This window comes from Aplysia californica, unplaced genomic scaffold, assembly GCF_000002075.1.
Source record: "Aplysia californica isolate F4 #8 unplaced genomic scaffold, AplCal3.0 scaffold01140, whole genome shotgun sequence".
NCBI classification, from domain to species: domain Eukaryota; kingdom Metazoa; phylum Mollusca; class Gastropoda; order Aplysiida; family Aplysiidae; genus Aplysia; species Aplysia californica.
Genome location: NW_004798410.1, coordinates 85,649 through 112,957, shown reverse-complemented (window position 1 = coordinate 112,957; position 27,309 = coordinate 85,649). Strand labels below are relative to the sequence as shown.

At 41.1% G+C, this 27,309-nt stretch overlaps 2 protein-coding genes across 3 annotated transcripts in view; one reads left to right on the top strand and one right to left on the bottom strand.

Annotated features, from left to right (window-relative positions):
• The window catches only part of LOC101863860 (pancreatic lipase-related protein 2), a gene marked incomplete in the record, with an annotated part of 14,763 nt that extends 13,603 nt beyond the window's left edge, over window positions 1-1,160 (top strand). The window contains 1 exon segment of the mRNA XM_013090096.1: window positions 879-1,160. Coding sequence (XP_012945550.1) covers window positions 879-960 — 82 coding nt within the window.
• Window positions 1,161-6,947: 5,787 nt separating this feature from the next.
• The window catches only part of LOC101863314 (peptidase M20 domain-containing protein 2), a 45,419-nt gene continuing 25,057 nt past the window's right edge, over window positions 6,948-27,309 (bottom strand). For both annotated transcript variants that reach the window (XM_005111875.3, XM_005111876.3), the window contains exons 2-9: window positions 24,732-24,899; window positions 22,188-22,269; window positions 20,851-20,981; window positions 19,513-19,661; window positions 17,810-17,952; window positions 16,268-16,422; window positions 11,701-11,944; window positions 6,948-10,373 (exon numbers count right to left, since the gene is read on the bottom strand). In XM_005111875.3, coding sequence (XP_005111932.1) covers window positions 10,231-10,373; window positions 11,701-11,944; window positions 16,268-16,422; window positions 17,810-17,952; window positions 19,513-19,661; window positions 20,851-20,981; window positions 22,188-22,269; window positions 24,732-24,899 — 1,215 coding nt within the window. In that variant the 3' untranslated portion in view covers window positions 6,948-10,230. The remainder of the gene's footprint in view (window positions 10,374-11,700; window positions 11,945-16,267; window positions 16,423-17,809; window positions 17,953-19,512; window positions 19,662-20,850; window positions 20,982-22,187; window positions 22,270-24,731; window positions 24,900-27,309) is intronic.

Below are 27,309 nucleotides of genomic sequence, written 5' to 3'. Positions count from 1 at the left end.
CAGAGAGAGAGAGAGAGAGAGAGAGAGAGAGAGAGACAAAGAGAGAGAGATCGATCGATCAACACCATCACAACGAACATGATAACCACAAGAATACCTCAACGGGAACAATGACAACAACAACAACACCATCACCACCACAACAACAATAACAACAACAACAACCTACCTCACCATAACAACAACACCACCATCACCACCACAACAACAACACCAACACCACCATCACCACAACAACAACAACAACAACACAAACACCACCACCACAATAACAACAACAACAGCCCATTGCCTTTCACTTGGTGTTTTTCTGCGTGTGTTTCAGCTACGCCTACTGTTCAGGCCCCACAACTGTGCCCAACAAAGTGACAAAGACAATCACAGGACTGAGATAAAAAATGACAACCCCAATAACAACAACAAAGGGAGCCAAAACATTAGCAACAACAGCAACACCACCACAACAACAACAACAGCAACACCACCACAACAACAATAACAGCAACAACACAAACCAACATCACCACCACAACAACAATACCAACAACAACACAAACCAACATCACCACCACAACAACATCACCACAACCACCACCACAACAATAACAGCGGAATAACAATAACAAAAGCATCAACAAACTAACACCACCACCACCACAACAACACCAACCAACATGACCATCACAACAACAATAACAACAACAATACCAAACAACATCACCACCACAACACCAACCAACATCACCACCACCACCACTACAACAACAACAACAACAACAACAACAACAACAACAACAACAACAACAACACCTCAACAACAACAACAATAGCCAATAACCTCTTGTCATTCATGTGGTGTTATTCTGCGTGTGTTTCAGCTACGCCTACTGTTCAGGCCCCACAACTGTGCCCAACAAAGTGACAAAAACAATCACTGGACTGAGAGCTCGCTCTTGCTGATTGATTGACTGCAGGACGGAGGATTGATTGGTTTTTGATTGAGTTGGTGTTTCACGGCACTGTCGACTCAATTTTGGTCAAGGATTGAGGATGACAAAAGCAGAAACTGCAGAAGATCAAGAATGATTTGTGGGGGGGGAGGTGGGGGAGGGGTCTGTGTAATAATATGACTAAACCCGTTTCTCCTGTCATAATTTGAACCCAGAAGAGTTTGGTTGTTTTGTGTGTGTGTGTGTGTGTGTGTGTGTGTGTGTGTGTGTGTGTGTGTGTGTGGGTGGGTGGTTGACCTATCACTACCTTAAAATTACAAAGTTCTATCCGACCCTTTTGCTTTTGGAGTTACCAACGACCATGTGGTCAGAAACCAAATGTTCTATCTGCTCTATCAAACTCATAGGATCATTTGGAGTCGTTATTAACCCTATCCGTACGTCGTCTTTTACTATCGTATCCATACGACGTGGGGAACTCTGTGCCACCACTTAACCCTATCCGTACGTCGTGTTTTACTATCGTATCCATACGACGTGGGGAACTCTGTGCCACCACTTAACCCTATCCGTACGTCGTGTTTTACTATCGTATCCATACGACGTGGGGAACTCTGTGCCACCACTTTCCAAAGAGGAAATTTACTCGTTAATTCGTGCAGTCTGTCAAAATCGTTTTTCAAGAAAAATACCGAAAGTTTCAAAGAGATCTTCGCACCAGAAATATTCTTAAAAAGTGAAGAATACAACCCTAAGGATCAAAACAACAACAACAATTCAACAAGAGGACATTTTTTTTTTGTTGAAAAACATTTTTAAACGTCATGTTTGCAGGTGCGGGGCCCTAGGCTACAGCTTAAACAGCCTTACGGGTAACGCGGCCCTGAGCGCGTACATCATGGGCGGCGCCATTACTCCCAAATGAAGGGCAAAACAACCAGTCTTGCTTTTGTCTAGTACGCGCGGCACCTTTCCTCCCTTGCCTTTCATTCTTCATTCAGCTCATATTCAGTCAAATGGTGTGTTTTGTAGGAACCAACTATCATCTTCCGTCCCCTGTACAGTAATAGACATAGACACCAAAGTAGACAGAGAGATTATAAACCTATTTTATAACTAACAAAATGTTAGGGTCATCCGCAGTCTGGTCGATTATTGTACTCATGGTCAATAGTACTAAATACGTGTAGTAGGAAAACAAGCTGCATCATATTTAATATAGACACCAATGTACACCTAGAGATTACAAACTTATAGTAGGCCTACATGCATTGTATGTTCACAAAACGTTACGTCATCCACAATCTAGGAGATAGGTGTCGTAACATAGTCAATTGTTGGTTAGAAAATTATCAACTATCAACTTCCTTCCCCAATACTGTGATAGATTTTTAGATACATGTATATAGACACCAATGTAGACAGAGAGATTATAAACCTATAGTATAAGTTAGTATAACTAACAAAATGTTATGTCATCCGCAGTCTGGTCTATACTATCATTGTAATTATGGTCAGTAGTAGAAAAACTAGCATCATCCTTCCTCAGTACAGTTGTATACTATACTAGCTATTTGACACTGGACCCACCAACCGTCCTAACCGCTGTAAGGGAAAATTTGAGGAAGAATAGGGCGGATAGCGGTTCCCACACTCTAGGGAGACTGAAGGAGAAGGGGATCCAGAGAGGAGAGGGGAAACACAGCCATCTGTGCGGACCAGTCCGACGGATCTCCAACCAAATCATGATGGAAACTATAACTAGTAGACAGACTCTGGGATGGATCCTGAAGAGGGGGGAGAGCGAAGATGGACATGTTCCGACTGCAGTGACCCCAACACAGTGGACAAGTAAGGACAAGACAAGTAAGTAAGTAAGACTAGCTGGGCCCCCTTTCGATGAAAGGAATGATCGGTGCATTAACATCAACTGAAAGTCACTGGCCTATTACATTTACACTCTGCTGGAATGGAGCAATACATCTTGAGAGATGCAAAAAATTAAAAGGTCTAGATCTATACGGGTCGCACACTTAAAATAGTGCTCAGTATTGCGCGACAATGCGCGATAGTATCGAACGGAAGTACAACTTGAAATAAACAAACCTGGCGGATTTTTTTAAATAAAAGAGACAGAAGCGTCGTCCTACAAAAGCAATCGGCGAAATAAAGAAATTTCGCTTTTTGAAGGAAAACTGTCTCAAAACTGGAAAAAACGAAGGGCGTCATGATCTGGAGAATATTTTAAAGAATCTTTTGGCGAAAACCGCCTGTTGATCGATGCAGCCATTGAAAAACCTTTTGAATAGCAAAATTCGGCCACCACAAATAGATAATAGAAAGACACCAATATAGACAGAGAGCTTACAAACCTTCCCCGGTACGGTACATATGTAATAGATGTAGACACCAATTGAATGCAGACCGGGATGTTACAATTAATCTATTACATAACAAAAATATGTTCTGTCACCCACAATCTCGTCTACACCTATAACAATGGTCAGCAGCAGTTAGTTGGAAAACTATCAACTGTCGTCTTCCTTCCCCGGTGAGGTATTACTAATAGTAAAAATGGGCACCATTATCTGTCACCTAACAAAATGTTCTGTCCCTCACAATCTCGTCGACCCATGTAACATGGTCAGCTCAACATTTGGGAAAACCGTCACTTTCCTGTGGGCGTGTACCTCGTGGACAATGGTATGACATCTGCAGCAATGAAACCATAGCTCACACGTCGGTAATTGCTCTTACTTACTTCATCACCCACCATTTGTGCAAGCGGACAAAGGACTCATCTGTCATTTTTGTCCTTGTGATTACAAACACTCAAATCATTGCCTTTTGGAGAGAGAGAGAGAGAGAGAGAGAGAGAGAGAGAGAGAGAGAGAGAGAGAGAGAGAGAGAGAGAGAGAGAGAGAGAGAGAGAGGGGGGGGGGGAGAGAGAGAGAGAGAGAGAGAGAGAGAGTGTGTGTGTGTGTGTGTGTGTGTGTGTGTGTGTGTGTGTGTGTGTGTGTGTGTGTGTGTGTGTGTGTGTGTGTGTTTTACTAATCAAAATACTGCAGAGAAAGAACGTATGTTATATTCAACTATTCAACCGTAATGGCCAAAAACAAGCAGGATTTCTGCCATCATCATCTTCATCATTGCCTTTCTCACCCTGGATCAGGATATAAGCCATGAACACTCTCCACCTTTCCCTATCCTGGGCTAGTCGCTTGATGTCACTCCACGTCTTCCCACTTTTCTGTACATCCATTTCCGTGACTCTTCTCCAGGTTCCACGTGGTCTTCCCCTTGATCTTTTACCCTGTGGGTTCCAATCTAACACTTTTCTTGTTATGCAGCTGCTTGACTTCCCGAGAGAGTGTCCAATCCATCACCAACGTCTTCTTCCCACCTCATCTCTGACTGGGCTCTGTCTCATTCTTCTTAATACTTCCTCGTTGGTGATCCTGTCCGTCCATTTGATCCTCAGCAGCTTCCTCAGACCCTTGTTTAAGAAAACCTGGATCCTCTTTATGCACGTATGAGATGCGTTCCACGTCTCACATCCATACAACAAGACTGACTTCACATTTGAATTTCCTGTCATGAACTCCCCATTAAATTCAAGGAGAATTTTTTTTTTAATTCAAGGAGATTTGGCCAAGAAATATAAGCCGTTTTCGACCGCGCACCAAGAGCAATCCGACAAAATTGTTGTTATGTCCGATCCGGCGAAATTCAAGGAAATTTCAAGGAGATTTTTCTTTGAATGCAAATTCAATGAATTATCAAGGACTCCTTGAATTTGAGGAGGCCGCAGGAACCCTGAACAAGTTTGAACAAGTGACTGGCCCAACAAGCACCCTTCCTCTGACTCTGACGGAGTCTTGGTACTGAGTCGGTGGCCTAGTGGTTAGGCTACCGGACTCGTAATCGTGAGGATGCGGGGTCGGGGGTTCAAGCCACGGGCCCGACGTTGTGTTCTTGGGAAAGACACTTTACACGAATTTTCCTCACTTCACCCAGGTGGAAATGGGTACCTGGCCATAGAGAGCGAATGATCTTGTCTTGTCTTAGTGCTACTAACTGAAGATGCCATTTAGGCCATTCCCAAAGGGGGGGATTTAACATGTACCTATGCACAGTAGAATTGTAAAAATGGGCTGATTTACCAATGTCATGTTCACACGGTGCCGGAACAACATAGGGGGAACTGCTGATTTTTCTTTCCTCATCCTTACTATCGTCATTTTACCTCTACTTCTTTCGTACGTTTGTCACTCTCTAGCGAACTGCTATTTTCAGGGTGCCTTGATAGTCGAAGCAGACCTTGTGCTGTTGAGGCGTAGGAGGTGAGCAGAGTAAACCCGATTCCACATTTATTGGACTTCACTGTTGACATCTACCCCTTGGCGCTCATATGACCTTATGCAGTTGCCAGCGCCGTAAAACCTTACTAAAACTAAACTAAGTCACCAGTCCAAGACAATCATCATTGCCTTTTCTCATCCTGGATCAGGATATAGGCCACGAACAAACACTTTCCACCTTTCCCTATCCTGGGCTAGTCGCTTGGTGTCACTCCATGTCTTCCCACTTTTCTGTACTTCAATTTCCGTGACTCTTCTCCAGGTTCCACGAGGTCTTCCCCTTGATCTTTTACCCTGTGGGTTCCAATCTAACACTTTCCTATCCCCGCAGTTTTATGCACCCCGCATAATTTAACGAAATTTGATCATTTTTTGCTTAATTTCTGATTATTTTCCTTCATCACTCTTTGTTAAAATTAACAGAATCGCATAATTTCACATTTTTGGACTCAGTTTGCATAATTTGATTATTATTTTTTGTGTGCATAAAACCACGGGGACAGACTTTCCTTGTTATACAGCTGCTTGACTTCCTGAAAGCGTGTCCAATCCATCGCCAACGCTTTCTTCCCACCTAATATCTAACTGGACTCTGTCTTGTTCTTCATAATATTTCCTCGTTGGTGATCCTGTCTGTACAAACTACAGTCTGGATTGTCTAAGACAACCAGCTTTTGTTGAGGAGAAAAGTGGCCGTCACACATAGAGTGCCATTATGATGTAAGCTTTAGTTTTAGCGAGAGTTTTACAGCACTTGCAACACAATAGGTCATATAAGTATAAGTGCCAAAGATTAGAGGTGTTACAAGAGAGCAACAAACACCAAAAAAAAGGAGGAGAGATAAAGGCGATTGATGTTTGATAGGAAAGAAGAATCAAACGACATCAGAGCACCTGCCAACCACCCACAATATCAACTGTAAAACAAACACTTCGCCAACCACCCACAATGTCAACTGTAAAACAAACACTTATCACATTCAGAACAAACACAAGACGGTTCCTTGAGCTGTAAAAATATACGTTTAATAATATCCAACGTTCATTACAATGTAACACCCCAAAGGTACATTTAAGTACTCTTAGTAAAATGTACAAAATACCATATTCCATAAAAGAACATCATCTTTTATTAGGGTTTTTTTTTCGAATTTGCTCACTCATATCAAACGAATTAATTCATACCAAAGATAGTAAATAACAAGATGGGCCACTCAGCCAAAAAAGTGTCCACAGGAAGTATGCTCTTTGCTTCAGATGGCGCTGCAGTCTGTTTTGAAGCTCTCTTTCGTTTTTCCAGAAGAAGAATAGGAATAGCACTTCCTTGCATGCGCAGATCGACTGCTGTTCATCAGCAGTTCGGGTTCGTTCAGTACGGAGTTTTAGTTTTTTTTAATTTTAATGACCTCTTGCCTTTCATTCTAAAGTCAAATTAAACGAAGAAAACCATCACCCTTTCCTCCGGAAGAGGTTTTTTGTCAGCATAACCATTTTAAAAAAGCGTTCTTCCGAAATTCATTCAAAAACTTGCTAGTTTCACTTTGATTTTTTAAACTCAAGTAGGGTAACTCTGTTCGCTTAAGGTGCGCTTTTGCGAAGAGGGCGCCACCGAATTTTGAGGACACTTTTTTTCTTTGTTCATACCAAACGAGTTATTCCGTCAGATCAAGAGCATCATTAATGCTTCGTCAGCACCACAAAGTAAAGCCACCACTTATTTATATGGGAGAGAAAGGTAATTAATAAGTATGCGTCGCTCTGACATGAACAATTTCGTGACGACGACGTTTTTTTGTTTTTATTCACACAGTAAATCGTAAAACAACACAAAACCTAGCACATGTTTTTCTAGCGTCAGTAACGAGTTAAAATAGCGCACCTCAAGTACTCAGGAAAACTACTTTAGCACCTCTGAGATATTTTCCGTTCACACACACACACACACACATATGAAAAAAAGCCCATTAGCTTCAAATGGCCAAGTCAACCAGTAAATATATTTTGCACGCTGAGAAGGAAAACAGTAAAAATAGTGTTCGTTCTTCATTTCCAAAGAGAAAAAAAAAATGCAGAATACGACCAAACACGATCAACTAAAAAAGGAACTTGCAGACTTTTGGATACTACATGGTCTTGTTTGCAAACGTTTTACGTTATATTTGGTCAAAGTTTTTATGGCGCTCACAACTGCATATGGTCATATGAGTGCCCAGGACACAAATTGGTGGTATTTCAAGTTAGTCCAAGGCATTACTTGGATTTACTTTGCAAGTAAGAATGGTTGAAGAATCTAAAAAAACATTGTGAAAATTTCAGTTTAAAAAGCCCAGTCGTTTACATTTTTAAAACAAATCTTGCTACATTTTGACATTAAGACCAGTAGTCTTTATCAAGGGATCACCGATGGAGAACAATTTCTTTAAATTAGGGCATTTAAAGTATTTCTTTCAGGCCTCTCCCAAGTCTTGACAATCTATTAGGAAGTGCCTGATTATAAAGTTGACATTGCTTGCATCCAACTTTGTTTGCAAAGTTACTGATAAAAAAACCAGAGCACAATAGAGTTCAGATAGATGTAACTGTGAGTGCAGATGTTTTCAACACACTCCAATACAGCTTATGAAGGAAGACGGGAACTAATAAGCCAGTTCTATAGACCTACGATAATTCTTTAGTTCTCGTATCAACCCACTTTGTCCTGTACCATTACAAGAACTCTAAACAGTCTAAAGACACTCGGAAAAAATGACAAACATAAAAAATTCTCACAAAGTGAGATCTGGTAAAGACAAAGCCTATGTGACTATGAGAGAGTATGCGACGTTAATGCAAGCAACAGAAAAGAACGTATTGTACTTCATGAAAGACGTATAGTTCCTGTTGCTATTTCCTCCCTTTCAAGCAATCAACATTCCAGGGATTGGCACGGAAACACCCTTTGTAAAAATTAAATCAGATGTGGAGGGTTGTTAAAGGATAAATTCTAGCAAATGGCACAAAGGCGATGACATACCATCAGGTTACAGACTAGAACAGAAGTCACATAAATAGAAGTAAAAGAAGCAGACCACATGAATGTGTCTACGTACATCATTCTCTGTTGCTGTTTATGTTGCTACATCAACAATATCATAGAAATGAGCGGGGGACAAAACAAAACAAAAAAAAACTAACTGTCCAGACCTTCTTAAGGAAGGAAAACGAAAAGCAAAGCAAACCCCCCCCCCCCCCAAAAAAAATCCAGAAAGAAAACGAGTCAAGCAGTGAGAGAGGAAGAACCAAAACCAAGAGATGAGGGGCACTCCACTGGTCTACACAGATCCTCCAGTCTCTCCATACGTGTCACGGCGCGGTGGAATCAGGCGCTCATCAGTTTTTTGGGGCATATGGGGTTATTGGCATAATCTTAAAGCCTGTTCATCTGTCTTCCTTTTAGTGAAAAAAAATATCCATCTATGTTGAATAGAAGTTGAAACATTTTCCATTGAAGGATGTCTGGGTCGCTTGGTGTTAGTGTCAGAAGTAAAATTAGCGAGAAAATGGCCGTCAAAGTTTGGTAACATCCATAGCCTGAGAGTCCTTGGAAACTGAAAATTTATATTTCTAGTGCCATTATTCAAGGTCTTTAAGTTAAATTCACACAGAAATGTGTTTTTAAATGGACATAAAAGGTGTTGAGATGAAAAAAAAAGAAGAAAACTAGAAAAAAAAATTGCCCACTGGCCAATCAGTTTCTTTAATTTCATTATTTTGACAAGCGACTGATTTCCCTTTGACGCCTCACATGTGTAGTTTTACGATTTTACATGAGAGCCAAAAAACGGAGTGTTGTCACCCAGAAAACAACATTTCCTTTGACCGTTTGAGCCCTGTCCTCCTGAGGCTACCATGTCCCTCTTCCTGAGTGATATATTACCAACATTCATATGATTGTCATAAGCACATTCTATATATCACTGAGGACAATCCTCGTCATTACCAGCATCAAAGTCAGAAAGATCTTCAAAATGACCAATAACGTCGCGTGTACTGTTTTCCCTTCATATATTGGCCCAGATGGGCAGGGCTGGGGATAGGGTCAAGCTCACCGGTGTACCGGTCAGTGGCTAGGCATACGGGCAATTTTAGGCGCCTCCCGTGTACCCGTTGCTAGGGCTCAAAGGGTTAAGATAATAAGGAAAGTTATTACCGAAATCGTATCCTCAAAAATATTGACTAGGGATGTTTGCAAAGAGTTTGTATTCTTGGTAGCATAATTCAGTTGTTTGGCTCTATGTAAAATTGTAAAAACTGCATAATCTGTACTTTTACAAATGACGGCAGCAGTATTGGGATAAGGGACAGTAGCATCAAAGCCACTCTCGGGAGTCAGGAAGACGTATGTGTCAGCGTCCATCATAATCAGACATAAGACGCACTTTGCAACTCCAAGCTACAAGGCCCGAAAGAAAGAAATAATTGACCTGTGGTGAACCTTGTATCTTTCATTTCTCTTGAAAAAAATATAAAAAATTTGGGAAGGGGGGGGGGGGGGGGGGGGGGGGTTGTTTCACTTCATTATTTTTTTTTTCTCCACTATATGTATTTTATTTATATTTATTTCTGAAGTGTATGTGGTTTGGCATAACACTAGTTCCATTTTCTCATTTTCGCCATTCCGCACCTTACAGAATCAAAGTTTCAAAATTTTAGTCAAATATTCTGAGACTGACCTCAATCTTTCTTTACAGTGTAGAGAAAATGTGACAGTTTTTTTGGGGGTTTTTTTCAAATTTGTGAAATTTCTAACTTATTTCTGAATTTGACTGACACTGACACACATATATAAAAAGCTCCACTACATGGATTCATTACACACACAGTAAAAGACAGAAAGAAGGGCACTACACCCAAGATGCACAAATCCTCAAACCGGCAGATCAGCGACGAGCACTGGGATGTTGACGCTGCTTCAGCTCCGCCTGCATCTGAGCCACCAGTGGCGGGTCGTTGCACACGTCGATCGCAGCCAGGGCCATGGCCTTGGAGTGGATCAACGTCAGATCGTGGGACTCTTCTGTCCCTGAGGAGGAAAAAACGAAACACTTGACGACAATCAAGAACCATCCATGCACCTTGGCACTCGTGGTTAATAACTTAGTTTAGAAAAACAGTTGTCTTTAAAACAGTTGTTTTAGTAAGGTTTTACAGCACTGACAACTGCATAAGGTCATATGAGCACCAAAGGGTGGATGTCAACAGAGAAGTGCAAACAGGGAATCAGGCTTACTTTGCTCACCTCTCTAGCCTCAACAGCACAAAGTCTGCTTCGACTATCAAGGCACCCCAAAAATAGCAGTTCACAACGGGACCTCCGAGATATTGCGCCCTTGTTCGAGAAGACTAGGTGCAGATCTTTCCTACCAGAAGATCAGGGATGTGGCTGAAAGACAACAGTAAGAAGGAGCCAAGGAGTAGCAGTAGAAAAGCTGCAGAAAGAGTCAGGAGCCCAGGGGAGGGGGCAAAGGGGGTTATGGGGTGGGGGCAGAAAAATGTAGACGAAAGCAGACAAAGGAACATTGCTAGAGAGCAGGAAAGGAGGAGAAAGGAGACAATTTTTAGAGAAGAAAATTTTTCTGTCACTACCCGGAATCAAACCTTGACCTTTGAATGAGAGGTGTACACCTTAACCTCAAGGCTACGAGAGCCCCCCACCACACTACGATTGGCGGGCTCCTGAACCCTCACGCACAAGAACAAAAGCCTACTGGTGTCCCTAAAAGACTTGACAAAACAGGTGAACCATTTCCACCTTTCCACCCACTTATTTAAACCATTGGGTCTTTCCTTAAAATTTAAAAGTCCGTTTAAACCAAAATTCTACAGGATCACCAAAATTTTGCCGTAGAAAAAGTAGGTGAACCATTTCAGTATTGGGGCTGAGGACTTTAATCTAGGTTAAGCGCTATATAAATGCCCCATATCATTGTCATATATTATTTCTAGCATTGGGCATTCCTTAAAACCTAAGACTCCCCGACAGTCATTGTCAAAGAGGAAGATGCGACTCGCTGGCTTTTTTAGTTTTTGTTTGAGTAAGAGTTTAACTGCACTTGCAACACAATAAGGTCATATAAGTGCCGAAGATTAAAGGTGTTACACAAGAGAGTAACAAACACAAAAAAGAAAGAGGGGAGATAAAGACGATTAGAAGTTTGATAGGAAAGAAGAAGCAAACCACACCAGAGCACCCGCCAACCACCCACCTTCGACTTTCTCAAAACAGCGCTTTTCGGGATAGCCCCCTGGTGCTAAAAAGTGACTATATTATTTCTAGCATTGGGTATTCCTTAAAATCTTAGACCCCACCCCCAGCAGTCATCGTCAGAGAGGAAGATCCGCCGACTCACTGGCTTTGTCCCTGAAGTCCGTGGTGTGGGCCGCCACCATCGTGTTGATGCTGTACTTGGGGTGGATGCTGGGCAGAATCTGCGACACGTTGCCCATGTCTGTGGAACCCCCCTGTTTGCTGAGCCGCGTCGGGTCATTCTCAAACTCGATCCCCAGATTCTGTCCGTTCTTCTCGTACAAGGTGGCCAGGATGTCATTGGAGAGAAGAGGCGCGTAGGCGTTTGCGCCGAACTTGTACTCCACCTGTTGGAACAAACACACACTTGTGAAGCGGGCTGACAAAATGAGTTCAGTTACTTCTCGGATTCAAGACTTATGGAAAAATATATAGGCCTATCACGCTAGTAGGTAAAGTTTTTAGTTTTAGTAAGGGTTTTACAGCACTTGCAACAAAATAAGGTCATAAAAGAGCCGAAGATTAGAGGTGTTACAAGAGCGTAACAAACACAAAAAAAGGAGGAGGGGAGATAGAGACGATAGATTTTTTATAGGAAAGAAGGAGCAAGCCACACCAGAGCACCCACCAACCACCTACAGAAGGTGAAGTTTTCATAATTTATTAGTATGGAATCATAAAACGCATGTTAAAATTAAAGAATATGGCATTAGTCACTAGTAAAAATTCTACAAATTTGACCCTTGAGTCGACTTATGGTCAATATCTCCATTTCATGGATGGCGAGAAGTAACTCATTTTGTCAGCAGGCCTCACACTTGATGAAAGTTTCACATGACTGGGCGAGGCCACAGCCTCTCTCAACTTTTTGGGCCCTAAAATCTGACTGGAACAGCTTGCCCCAGGATCTCAGAGAAATTATGAAACAAACACTTGACGATGGTTTCACACAACTGAGTGAGGCCACAGCCTCCTCTCTCATTTTTTGGCCCTAAAATCTGGATCACCTTGCCCAGGATCTCAGAGAAATAACAATAAAGGTTGATACGTTTAACCCTTAAAACCCTGAATTCTTTTTTTTTTCATACCTCCCTAGAATCATGAATTAAAATTGAGATACCAGAAAAAATTAGGTTGGTTCATTGTTTTGTTTACTGTGTCTTTAATTGTTGTTAGATTTTACTGAAGTTTGAAAATGTTATTTAAATATGAATGCAGTCTGAACAAAAGGGGAAAGGGTTAAAACACTGGTTTTTAGGACCAACTCTATGAGTTAAGTCTTGTGTGTGATCCCCGACTCCACTTCAGTCAAAGTATCATTAGACCCAGCCGTAGATCTAGCCTCTGGTAGCTTTAGGGGTGATCCCCTGCCAATTCCACTATCGTCAAAATCATCATCGATGTTATGCGGAACATTGCAATCGTCTTCAACGGTCATATTTATCGATATATCCGACTGGGAGATCATTATTGGGGTCTGGTTAGGATAAAAAATGTCAAAAATTTTGAGGCCTGAAGGGCCTGGCAGCGAAAAGTGACTCATTTTTTCTTTAAAATTCGCAAAATTTCCAAACTCTCGGTGTAGAACTGCTCTCATGATATTATCGGTACTTTCTGCTCGCGACAGAGTCATCTGGAGTTATATCCCCTGTTTCTAGCACTGGGAATTAAACGATAAAGTCGACCAGCGGTATAGGAAAATAGGGCGTCAGCGGTTACCAGCGGTATAGGGTTTTAAGGGTTAAGTGATTGCTCAAGACTCATTTGTTTAATTCTCAGTTATAGTGTGTTAGTAAGTGCTCATATGTTGGGTTTTTTTACTGCTGTCCTTTCGTGTATATAGTTAATGTATGGTTGTGAAAGTTCTTCTTTATGTGGTTGAACTGGTTTTTCTTGTTTCTATGAAATATATTCTCTCATGTGAATGATCATGTGATTGGTGTAAAGCGCTCAGAGCTCATACTAGTATGGGATAGAGAGCTATATAAATACAATCTATTATTATCATTATTACAGGGCACACTATTGTTCTCTAATACAACTTCATAAACAACCTCAAAGCAACTTCCTCAATACTTCCCACCTCCCCATTTTAATTCCCTCCTTTTTTTGCCTATCACTTGAAGGAGGGTTATCACATTGTTTCATTTTTATTACATTGGAACTTCATGTAATGAAATTCCTGCAAAATGTCAAATATGAAAGTTATAAAATCATCTTACTACTTTAACTCCCAGAAGACAAATACAACACATAGGCCATTTTCTCAAATTGACAATTGAGCAGAATTATCACAAATGTCTTTGGTCCTTAGTGAAGCAAAAACTAAACAGTAAAGAGGAAAGATAAATCCTGGATGTAATTATGATTGAGATACACACACCAAAAAAAACCAAACCATCACTGATCACCCATTAATTTTTCATTCTGAAATGAATTGTCTATGGACATTCTAATGTATCTTTCTTGAAAGAAAGATTTCCTAGATTCAAGGCCAGAAGACGCCAAATAATAATCTTCCTAATGCCAAATGTTGTTATTTTCTAATCAATTTCTTCAGACAGATAATAATAATAATAATATATAATATATAACATTTATATAGCGCATTTCCAAAAAAGTAGCTCAATGCGCTTTACATTGGAATAGCCATTTTTCAAAAACCTTTCTTACTACTATCTTTCTTCTCATGCAATATACATTAAAGCACACACACACACATACACACACACACACACACACACACACAGACTATTTTCATCCAGACATAGGAACAGAACAACTATAATGAAAGATAACATTAAAAGCTTATGAAGGATAGGCCTGTAGGAACAGAAAATGTTTAAGGTGTCTTTTGAAGCTATCAAGTGTTCTTATTTGTCTTAGTTTCATGGGTAATCTTATCAAAAACATATGAACCTTCCCAAACTAGAAGTATATGCTGCGAGGTCAGTTGGCATCATGCTGGGCTACTGTACTGATGATGTTTGTTCTAATCCCCACCCGTGAGAGCATAAACTAGGGGTGTTTAGGGAATTTCTAACTCTTGAAGCCCTGAGTTTTTCACACCGTTTCCCAGAATTTTTTTCTACAGTCACCTAAACCTAGTGCACTATGTCTCATAACCCCAAAAGCTTGCCTCCAACTTCTAAATAGCGGAAACAAAGGCTTAGTCATTACTAAAAACTTGGTTCGAGAATAGTTCCGAAAAACAAGCAAAAACTAGCACTGAATAAAACAAAACAGTTGTCACTAGTGCTGGATGTTCCCAGTGCCCGATGGGGTTCAAAAAGTTACGGTTCTTCAGCTACTTGGTTTGGTCCCATAGGAAATGGAAGTTATAATCAAATGAGTAAAATTAAATTTCCAAACCCCCGCTCTTAAAATGATTAAAACCGAGTTTTGCACACGAAATCAAAGCAACCCAAATGAAGCCCCACAAGGGTGAAGACCTTGGATGTGCTAAAAAGGTCCAGTAGGTTCCGAATGGTGGGCCCAAAGTTTACTTCGACTTTAGAGTTCAAAAGTACAGTGTATTAACAACCTTACAGCGTTGACATGGGAGTTAAACCAACACCCAACAATCGACCTCTCTAAGCCTATGTCTCCTTATGCGCAACGCGACGTTTAGTCACATGTGACAGTTGTTAGCGATGAGTCATGAGGTGTGTATCCGATCCTTATGCGCGACCACATCGCGCCAAAATTTTCACTTCCATGTGCACGCCACAACGTTTAGCCGCGCACAACTGGTTAAGTCCTTGCATTACTGGCTATTCACAGAAGAGAGACTGGCATATTTTAATATCAAGACGGACAAGGAAGTACAAAGTACGAGCCGCTGACATTTTTGATTCCGTATATGGCCAGTCCCGTGTTAGTCATCCTTATCCTCCTCCTCCTGGTCCTCCTTCTCCATCTCCTCCTCCTCCTCCTCCTCCTGCTGTTGTCCGTTAAAAAAACAAAACAACAAAATTAGATTCACAAAACCTGCCTTAGGTCGAATTAAAGATGAACATCCCACACACACACACACACATGCGCACACACACACGCACACACAGCGTGTCGACCAGCACTCCCTGGCTAGGTATTCTGACCAACCGTGATGCTCTAAACCTGTCACACCCTTAGTCTGTCGCATGCAACAGGAACTTGATAGCTTCATGGACCAATCGCAGGCGACGGTTGTGTGAGGCTAGACGTCGCACCACGTGTAAGGAGACGGTTTCTCTCAGTTTAGTTTTTAGTAAGGTTTTACGGTGCTCGCAACTGCATAAGGAGCACCAAGGGGTGGATGTCAACATAGAAATCCAGACGGAGAATCAGACTTACTCTGCTCACCTCAAGAGCACCAAGGACCACATGCGCCGCGACGTCGCACCGCGGATAAGGAGAAAACTCTTACGATGACGAACAAAACTTTGTGTTTAAAGTTTTAGTTTTAGTAAATTAGTAAGAGTTTTACGGCACTTGCAAGACAATAAGGTCATATAAGAGCCGAAGATTAGAGGTGTTACAAGAGAGTAACAAACATAAAACAGAAGGAGAGAAAAGGACGACATATGTTTGATAGCAAAGAAGAAGCAAACCACACCAGAGCACCCACCAACAACTTACATTGAGTTAAAAAAATATATAAATTGTTCGGACTCCGAGAAAATCCTTACCGAGCACCCTGTAGCTTTTGCCGCCCCTTCGACACAGTCCTTGACCTTTGACTTCAGCTCTTCCAGTTCTTCGACCGTGGGCGCCCGCGTGTAGTACAGCAGCTCCGATCTCTGCGGAATGATATTTGGCTTCTCTCCTCCGTGTGTGATCACACCTACACAGAGACGGATTACACGCAGAAATGGTTTTAGTTTTAGCAAAACTTTAACGGTGCTTGCAACACAATAAGGTCATGTAAGAGCCGAAGATTAGAAGTGTTACAAGACAGTAACAAACACAGAAAAGAAGGAGGGGAGATTTCAGTTTCAGTACACACGAGGTGCATCTCATGATGAAGTTTCCCTTCTCTACAACTTATTAATAATAATAAGTTTTAGCTTTATGAGTTTTACGGCACTTGCAACACAATAAGGTCAGATTAGTGCTGAAGAATAGGTGTTACAAGAGAGTAACAAACACAAAAAAAGAAGGAACGGAGATAAGGAGGATAGATGTTTGATAAGAAAGAAGGAGTAAACCACACCAGAGCACCCGCCAACCACCCAAATCTCTTGTCCAAAGGCAAAACTATGATAACAGTGAAAAAAAAACCTAGGAGATATCAATGTGATGCACATTGGGTTATAATAAATAATTTTAAAAAACAGCATTTGCATCGTGCACATCCTCTGCCCAACAGCAAGCTCTATCAAGCTAAAAAAAGGGCCATTCAGTAATCACAAAACAGGAACACAGATGGCATAAAGAGGAAGTTCAGTTTGTTTGATTTAGTAGAGGTTTTACAGTACTCGCAACTGCATAAGGTCATAAGAGCGCCAAGGGGTGGATGTCAACAGAGAAGTTATTACAGGGAACCAGGCTTACTCTGTTCACCTCCCTAGCTTCAACAGCACAGTCTGCCTCGACTGTCAAGGCACCCCAGAAATAGTGGGTCACAAGAGTGACAAACATACAAAAAAAGGTACAGGAAAAAAGACAATAGTAAGGATTACAAAAGAAAAAGCAGCAGTTCCCCCCTATGTTGTTCCTGTACATTATGAGCATGACTTTGATAAACCAGCCCGTTTACAATTCTACTGTGCACAAGAACATGTTAATATCCCCTCCTTTGAAAATAGCCTAAAGACAACTACAGTCAGTAGCACTGTCCAGGTTGGGAGGTGGGGAGCATTTGTATAGCGCATATCCCTGCTCAACTGCAAGCTCCATCCATATAAAAAAAAGGGACATTCAGCAATCATATGACAGTAACAGAGGACAAAATGAGGACATTCAGCAATCATATGACAGTAACAGAGGACAAAATGAGGACATTCAGCAATCATATGACAGTAACAGAGGACAAAATGAGGACATTCAGCAATCATATGACAGTAACAGAGAGTACAAAATGTGGACATTCAGCAATCATATGACAGTAACAGAGAGTACAAAATGTGGACATTCAGCAATCATATGACAGTAACAGAGAGTACAAAACGAAGACATTCAGCAATCGATCCCGCAAAAGTAACTTCTACAACACAAACAGCTCCACTCACCATGCACCCTCCACGTTGGCCTCATGTGTTGCCGCATGCACGACACGTTCTGATAGCACAGCACGGCCGCATCAAGGGCATTAACTCCGTCCCACGGGAAGCTGGAGGCATGGGATGCTTTCCCTTTATACGTGATAGACATCCTGAGGAGGAAAGACAACACGATCTATTTCAACTTTTTCTCGCCAAGCAGGAAATGTGAAACACAGATTTTCCTAGTTATCCTATTTTAGTAAAGTTGTAAATATACGCGGCGCACCCATATAGATAAATATTTAGATCTTTTGAGAAGCCGGCTGCTCAGACTGCAAAGGCCAAGCCATTCACGTGGGTTCCACCCTTGAACCCTTTTGTTTTTTGGTTTTTGTAAAGTGTTTTACGGCCCTCGCAACTGCATAAGGTCATATGAGCGCGCGGGACACACCAAACATTTTCAGTCGGTAGGAAATTTTGAATTTTGCCCGGGTGGCGGCCGAAGCCTACTCTTATCGATTTTAGACCACTAAGGGATCTTTAACGTGCGCAACTTGCACACGGGCCCTCCGAGATTTTTTGCCCTTGTCCGAGAAGGCTAGGTGTAGATCTTTCCTACCAGAAGATCAAGGGTGTGGCAGAAAGACAGCAGTAAGGAGGAGCCAAGGAGTAGCAGTAGAAAGGAGCCAGAGGAGGGGGCAAAGGAGGTGAGGGGGTGGGGGCAGAAAGTGGAAATGAAAGCAGACAACAGAACTTTGCTAGAGAGCAAGAAAGGAGGTGAAAGGAGACAATTTTAGAGAAGAACATTTTTTTGGTCGCTACCCAGATTCGAACCCGGGACCTTTGAATGAGAGGCCAACACCTTAACCTCTAGGCCACGAGAGCCCCCCTGGAACCCTTGACTACAACCAGAAGTTCTTTCTTTTATTTCATTTTCTTTTTCATCCTCTGCTGCCATTGAGCATCGAGGGAGACACAGTTTTTTATGGTACGCGAACTTAGCGGCTGTTTCGACTGAGATGCTGTTAATTCTCAAGGTTCCCCCGACTCCCTCAACCCATGTTTTGCGTGACCTACTTCTTCCTTTATAGCCCGAGTACTTGGTGTTATAGGCTCTTCAGGCTGGCCGACTAGGTGACATTCGTAACAAGCGGCCAAGCCATTATATTTTTATATATTATCATATAATAATAATTATCATACAATCAAAAGTATAGGCACAATAGGCTAATTTCTCAAATCCAGTACCTCTCGAAACTGAGAATATACGCTCTTGTGACGATGGGAGGTACAAACGTTGCTGAAAATATCCGAGCATGAGGCTGGAAGGGTTAACACAGTGGCGTCAGTGGCCTAGTGGTTAGGCTCTCGGACTCGCAACCGTAAGGTCGTGGGTTCGAATCCCGTCAGGGGCCCGACGTTGTGTCCTTGGGAAAGGCACTTTGCACAAAGTTTCCTCACTTCACCCAGGTGGAAATGGGTACCCAGCTATAGACAGAGAAAGATCCTGTCAGTTCGATAGTGTTTGAGCGCGTGAAATCCGCAGCTTGCACTGTATGCTTCCGCAGAAGCTGGGAATGTTTCGGAGTGTTCTATGGTCTGCTGGGGTAATAATATAGTGTAAAGCGCATAGAGCCTGCTGTTGAGCGGGGATATGCGCTATACAAATGCTATTTTTTATTATTATTATTATTAACTAAGTCCGTTACAGCTGACGGACGGTCACTTACGGGCACATCCCCACGTAGACAGGCCTGGACAGGTTGAACTGCGACGGGTGACCCATGATGGCACAGTCCATGTCGTCGTAGGCTCCCGCGTTGATCAGGTCGATCTTCCCCCCGCCCCCCTCCTCCGCCGGGCAGCCCAGAACGACCAACTGTGGGCAGCATCAGATGAACAATGTGAGAGAAAAAGAAATATAATAAATACAATTTACTGACATATTTCCATTCAGTTATGATTAACTCTTTAAGCCCTGAGTTTTTTTCCTCCGTTTCCCTGAGTTTTTTTCTATAGTCACCTAAACCTGGTGCCCTGTAACTCATTAAAACCCCAAAAGCCTGCCTCCAACTTTTGAATGGCGAAAACAAAGGCTTAGTCATTACTAAAAAAATTAGATCGGGAATAGTTCCGAAAAACAAGAAAAAATTAGCACTAAATAAAACGCAACAGTTGTCACTAGTATCAGACGCTCCCAGCATTTGATGGGGAATAGGGTTATTACCGCCGGACGCTCCCAGCATCCTATGGGGTTTACAGAGTCAAAATATGACCAAATAATACAGAAGGCGTCGGTGGACTAGTGGTTAGGCTCTCGGACTCGCAACCGTAAGGTCGTGGGTTCGAATCCCGTCAGGGGCCCGACGTTGTGTCCTTGGGAAAGGCACTTTGCACAAAGTTTCCTCACTTCACCCAGGTGGAAATGGGTACCCAGCTATAGACAGTGAAAGATCTTGTCAGTTTGATAGTGTTTGAGCGCGTGAAATCCGCAGCTTGCACTGTATGCTTCCGCGGAAGCTGAGAATGTTTCTGAGTGTTCTCAGAGGGTCTGCTGGGGTAATAATAGTTGTAAAGCGCATAGAGCATGCTCTTGAGCATGGATATGCGCTATATAAATGCAATTTTACACACTTTAATAGTCACAAAATAAACAGGTATACTCTGTCTAGTAGGTCCACAGAGACTCTCCTGAGTAGATCTTTTGACAAAATTTCCAGTAAATGGATATTAAAGATTTATTCATTTTATTACAGGTTCAGTGTCTCCTAATATAGGGCCAGCAATAAGCTGACGCAGTTTTATGCTCATATGGTCGCTTTTAAGGACAAGCGAGTTAACCCAGATTTCGGGGATTTCTAGACTGCTCCAAAAGTGGACATTGCCCTACCTATAGGAGAAGTTTGGTTTCATTGGTGTGTATCTGTTTGGTTGTAGACAAAAATTCTCCTTGTCTTTTAAAGAAATTGAACAAGGAGCAAAAACTTTACCTTCGATTTTCTCAAAACAGCATTTTTGGGGGGACAGCCCCCTTGTACTTAAAAGCAACCGCACACAGTGTCACTTACTTTTCCTTTGACACCACCTTGCTCTAAAGCCTCCTTGATGCCCAGAGCGATGGAGACGCCCATAATGGCAATCAGATTGTGTCCGCAAGCATGGCCAATACCTGGCAGAGCGTCGTACTCGCACATCACACCTGTGAATGACACAGCAAAATTGATAAGCCGAAATCAAGATTCAGCATTATATCTGTGAATGACGCATCAAAACTGATACACCGAAATCAAGATTCAGCATTATATCTGTGAATGACGCAGCAAAATTGATAAAGCGAAATCAAGATTCAGCATTATATCTGTGAATGACGCATCAAAACTGATACATCGAAATCATAATTCAACATCAGCCAAAGAGTTACGGAAGCTTCTGAGTTTGAAAGAGGAAAGATCTTGTGTTACCTCACACACAGCTCCCTCAGAAAAATCAAAAACATTAACAACATCAACCTGAGTCAGGGACTCACAGGGACAAAGCGAAATACGTGGAATCAAACCCCAACACTTCATCATTCGTTATACCATACCCATTAAATTACTGTTTTCTTTATCCTTGAATCTATGCCTAATAAAGAGAAACTATTTCAATTTTCTTTTGAAGAGTCAGTTTTACATTGATATATAAAGAGAAACTATTTCAATTTTCTTTTCAAGAGTCAGTATTACATTGATATAGCTGTTTCAGTAAAGCTTTTAAGTCCTAATGTTGTATTCAAATTTCAACTTGTTGACTCTTAAAGCATGATGCTTTATAATTTATAATTAAACTGACACTCAAAGTAAGTAAAATACTGACAAAATGACTTAAAAATGAGATCGAATAGGAAATCAAAATACAAGAGCTCATCAGCAGCCAAACAAATTTTGAGATCACTAAATTAATAAGTATGAATTAAGTACGTAAGTTTATTCAGTGTTTAAGGCTACTGGCCCACATCACATCACATAAAACACTCATTTGTTGAATAAAGTTTCCTCCAGAACTTCACACAATGTGTCCCTTGTGTGACTATACATATGAGACTGGGGATCATCACCTGTTCTACTGCACAGCCCAAAATGACCTCAGAGCTACCCTTCTCCCTAACATTGACAACACCCTCTATGGAACATTACAGCAACTGCAGCAAACCTGCACTTATCACTACAAGGCATTGGACAGAAGGGCGAGAGCCCAGCTGTTGCTGGATCGATAACAACAACAACAACTAAAGTTTCCATGATGAAAGAGTACACTAAACAAATTGTAAAACCATTCATCAAATGAGACAATGTCAAGGTATTAGGAATAGAAAAAGGAAAGAAGGCACAGAAAGAGGTAACAAGAAACACTTTAATTCCTCTACCTATCGTTGGCGTGTCTGCATCTGTGTCCTTGCTAGACGCTGTCGCTCTGAAGGCAGTGTCTAGCTTAAAATGCCGCTCCACCTGGAAAAGTAAAGAGTTTGTTTTGATTCTAAGTAAATGATGTTCAGCACATCTGAATGAACATTTCAAAGACAGGGTGTCAAGCCTAATAATGGAAGCAAAGGAGAAGAGAAGAAAGACAGAAGGAAAGAAAACTACAGATGATATTTTACAGTAGATACTTTCACTTTACTTTTATTTTTCTGCACGAAGGAAATAGATACAACCTACAAAAGAAACTACCACTGTTAACTGCTTAACCTGAGAAAATAAACTGAAAAAGCGTTTAATTCAATTTTTGGACCAAAGATACAATTTTTTAACACCCTTTGCACTTTGAAAGAACAACAAAAAGTGATAACATTAATTTTGTTTTAGTAAAGTTTTACGCCACCAGCAACTGCATAAGGTCATACGAGCACCAAGGGGTGGATGTCAACAGAGAAGTTCACAACGGGAATCAGGCTTACCCTGCTCACATCTCTAACCTCAACAGCATAAGGTCTGCTTCGACTATCAAGGTACCCCGGAAATAGTAATTCATAAGAAAGTGACAAACATTCAAAGGAAGTTGAAGAAAATGACGATAGTAAGGATGAGGAAAGAAAAAGCAGCAGTTCTCCCTACGTTTTTCCGGCACAAATGAGTATGTCATTGATAAATCAGCCCATATACAATTCTACTGAGCATAAGAACATGTTAATATCCCCCCCCCCTTTGGGAATCGCCTAAAGACACTTCAGTCAGTAGCATTGCCCTGGTGGGAGGGGGGGGGTAACATTAATTTAACTTGTGCTCCAAATCAATAACTCTTTACCATGGACCAACAATATCTGGTGAACAATCCATGCCTGGCCAGCAACAGAATTATATAAAAACAGCAAAGGTAATATGATTCCTTTATTTTCCTACATTACAATGACATTCTTGGAACTTTTGACTTAAGCTAACCTATAATGTAAAAAAATTTTCATCTACTCACACAGCTGTGGACAGGAAGTAGCAGGGTGCAAGGGGTACATCTTTCCCCTTATCTACCCATTTTTCATATTCCTCCGTTGTTTTGTTCATATCCATTATAATCATCATTAAGTTATTTAAAAAGCAGAGTAAGTAAGGAGAGTCTTGATTGATTTACAGACAAAAGTATAAATTTTAAAATATCTAAAATTTGGTTTATTATATCGCCTCGACGTTTAGCCACCTATGCTTCCTCAAGAGCAACTGAATATTAACCCTTCTAGCCCCAGCCATTTTTGTGCACTCCCTAACACTAGTCCCAGCCAATACAGCAGTATTTCAGAAAAAGAGGCATGCATTCTAAAAATTGATGTATCTTTGTAATGAGGTTTACATATTAACATATAAAAATGCTTAAATGTAATTGAACAAATATTATGAACATTAAAGTTTAATTAGATTTGCTAATTTCGGAAAATGCGCAAATTCGGTACCCCCTGAAACTGAGAATATACGCTCTTGAGACGATGGGAGGTACAAGCGCTGCTGAAAAATATACGCACATGGGGCTGGAAGGGTAAGTTACTTACTAAGCTTGTCATTACCCAGACAAAGCAAAACATGCAGCTACTGCACAGTACGATGCTGCTATGTGGCGTCGGCGGCCTAGTGGTTAGGCTCTCGGACTCGCAACCGTAAGGTCGTGGGTTCGAATCCCGTCAGGGACCCGACGTTGTGTCCTTGGGAAAGGCACTTTACACGAATTTTCCTCACTTCACCCAGGTGGGAATGGGGACCCGGCTATAGACAGCGAAAGATCTTGTCAGTTTGTTAGTGTTTGAGCGCTTAATCAGCTGCTTGCACTGTATGCTTCCCGGGAAGCTGAGAATGTTTCGGAGTGTTCTATGGTCTGCTGGGGTAATAATATAGTTTAAAGCGCATAGAGCCTGTTGTTGAGAGGGATATGCGCTGTACAAATGCTATTTATTATTATTATTATTATGTACGCTCTCTTATTTCTTTGAACACTACGAACAAAGCTGAGGATTTTCAACTAAAATGTGAAGTCAGTTCTGTTGTATGGATGTGAGACACAGAACGCATCTCAGACGAGCATAAACAGGATCCAGGTTTTCTTGAACGATGTCTGAAGAAGCTACTGAGGATCAGATGGACAGACAGGGTCACCAATGAGGAAGTATTAAGAAGAACGAGACAGAGCCCAGTTTCAGATGAGGTGGGAAGAAGGTGTTGGCAATGGATTGGACACACTTTCAGGAAGTCGAGCAGCTGCATAACAAGAAAAGTGTTAGATTGGAACCCACAGGGTAAAAGATCAAGGGGAAGACCACGCGGAACCTGGAGAAGAGTCACGGAAATGGAAGTACAGAAAAGTGGGAAGACATGGAGTGACATCAAGCGACTAGCCCAGGATAGAGAAAGGTGGAAAGTGTTTGTTCGTGGCCTATATCCTGATCTAGGGCGAAAAGGGCAATGATGATGATGATGATGTGCGCTCTCACCTGGAACCCTCTCTGCTCCAAAAAGTCAGTGACTGCCGCATGTGCATGTTTTTCGTTGAAACAAAGCTCTGGGTGGTCCCAGATGTCCAGACTAAGGGCCCGCAGCGCACTGTTCTCCCTCTCAATGGCTTCACACGCTAGTTTCTTAGAGTCTGTCATTTTTCGCAGCTAGAATAAGAGAAGGACAAAATATTAAAAACAAGAAAAAAGTATTTTATTTCATGCAAAGAGCTAATAAACTGAAAGATTAAAGGAAAATATAGCTTGTAGACTTTACAAGGATATCAAGAGTGCAAACACAGGAAGTTTGTTTTAGTAAGTGTTTTACGGCACTTGCAACACAATAAAGTCATATAAGTGCTGAAGATTAGAGGTGTTACAAGAGAGTAACAAACATAAAAAAGAAGGAGGAGAGATAAAGACGGTAAATGTTTGATAGGAAAGAAAAAGCAAACCACACCAGAGCTCTCGCATACCACCAACTCAGAATGTTTAGATTGATCCTTCACAACAGAATGACAAAAGAATCCAACAGTCAGATTTGAAACACCTAGTCTGAAGTTTGGAAACAGATGAAGCTTCTAGCCAAAATATCCAGTATTTGAATGTTTATTTCTAGAGACACATACCAAGTATTGGCATGTGTTTTAAACAGACTAATACCAAGTATACACATATACTTTCCACAGACTATATACCAAGTATACACATATACTTTCCACAGACTATATACCAAGTATACACATATACTTTCCACAGACTATATACCAAGTATACACATATACTTTCCACAGACTATATACCAAGTATACACATATACTTTCCACAGACTATATACCAAGTATACACATATACTTTCCACAGACTATATACCAAGAATTCACACGTATTTTCCAGCGACTATACCCGCGTAACTTTTGGAAATGTTGGGAACAGCTCAGTTAGTCGTAAGTGGTGCAGAAATGAAAACACAGCTGGCTAGGGTCATTAGCCGTCGTAAACTAACCCTGACACCCTGACAATGTCAGAATACTTTGATGGCAAAACAGATGACTGAGGGTCTATTCAGAGTTTGACATAAAGTACGGACCCTACAAATGATCAGAATAAATTAACATAAAGAGGGCTTTAATGAATTTGAAACGTTCATGATGCACCATGGCACAAGCACATTAGTCGTGTTGACTCGATCAATACCTGGCTTTGCTTTTCTTTCTCTTTCATCATAGTAATGTCTGCTGACGGTATACTGATAGTATACTGATAGTATAATAAATGTATCTGGCGATGCAACAAAAATCTTGCCCACCGCTCATTAACCCCTTCACTTCAATGCCCTATTGCCATATTTGTAAGTCATGCAACAGTACAGATGTCCATGTCATGATCTGCTAATAAAGACAGATCAATACTGGACTGTTCCTGTGAGTCAACAAATGTGTAAAGACGTGTCGGAGGGGAGTTACACCACAAAAGTCCCGATTCGGCTAAAAAATATGGATTTTGAGTTGTAGGCATTTCTAGCTTCTTCAGCCTCTCTTACAACTATTTCATAGCATTAGATTTTCCCTAAAGCCTTACTTCTTTCCATATCGGCCATGTTTGTCATCACCATGTCTTCATAAAATCAATCTTTTATTTTTCTTTATCGCCCGTTTTCTCAGAACGCATCTTTTCAATATACTTTTTAAAATAACTCCACCATTTTTCATCCAATCTTTATGAAATTTTCACAGAATGAAGAGAAGATGTAATACTAAAAATCTATCTGTTGAACTCCTAGTATATGGAATAGATTTTAGTTAGTGGTGTCTGGAGTACGGATTTTCATGGATTTTTGGCAAACTTGAATACTACCTCAGGAAAAAATTCATTAAAAATTCTCTACTACGTTTAGGAAAAATTCAACACATAAATTTGTTGATCTTATGTTTGCTAAAATGCACGTAAAAAAAACAATCTATTTCCATGAACAATAAGTGCGGTATTTTTGGCGTAAGACATGTCAATAAAATCCAATATGGCGGCCGTAGCCATGGAAACAAACTTTTTTCTCAAATTTGATTGGGTATTTCAAGACTTCCTACTCTGCTTGTTCCATATGTGTGAAATTTGATCCACTAATAAGCGAGATAGCCTTCAGGTGTAGCCCCCCCCCCCCCTTAAGAATAGACGTCCATTGGTCAAGTAGACCCAATCTGCATGATGTGTGTGATCCAACATGATCAGATTAGGAACTGCTACTGGTCAGTGTACCTTGTATCAAAAAGACGTCTGTGCTGCATTATCAAATTTGAGCCTGAATTATTGCATTCCATTTGCAAATAAAAGATCTGACCTGGCAATGTCATTAGACTCACTATTATAACAGTATCTTGATTGACAGTTGGCCACGTTTTTCATCAAATGCACCCAATTTATGACCAAAATGATAATGATAATAATAATTGATGTTACTTATGTAATGGCACATTTCCACTAAAAAAGTGTGCAACGCACTTAACAATAAATAATACAAAGAACAAAATCGCACACTCACATATGACTTTATGCAGTTGCAAGTGCAGTAAAACTCTTA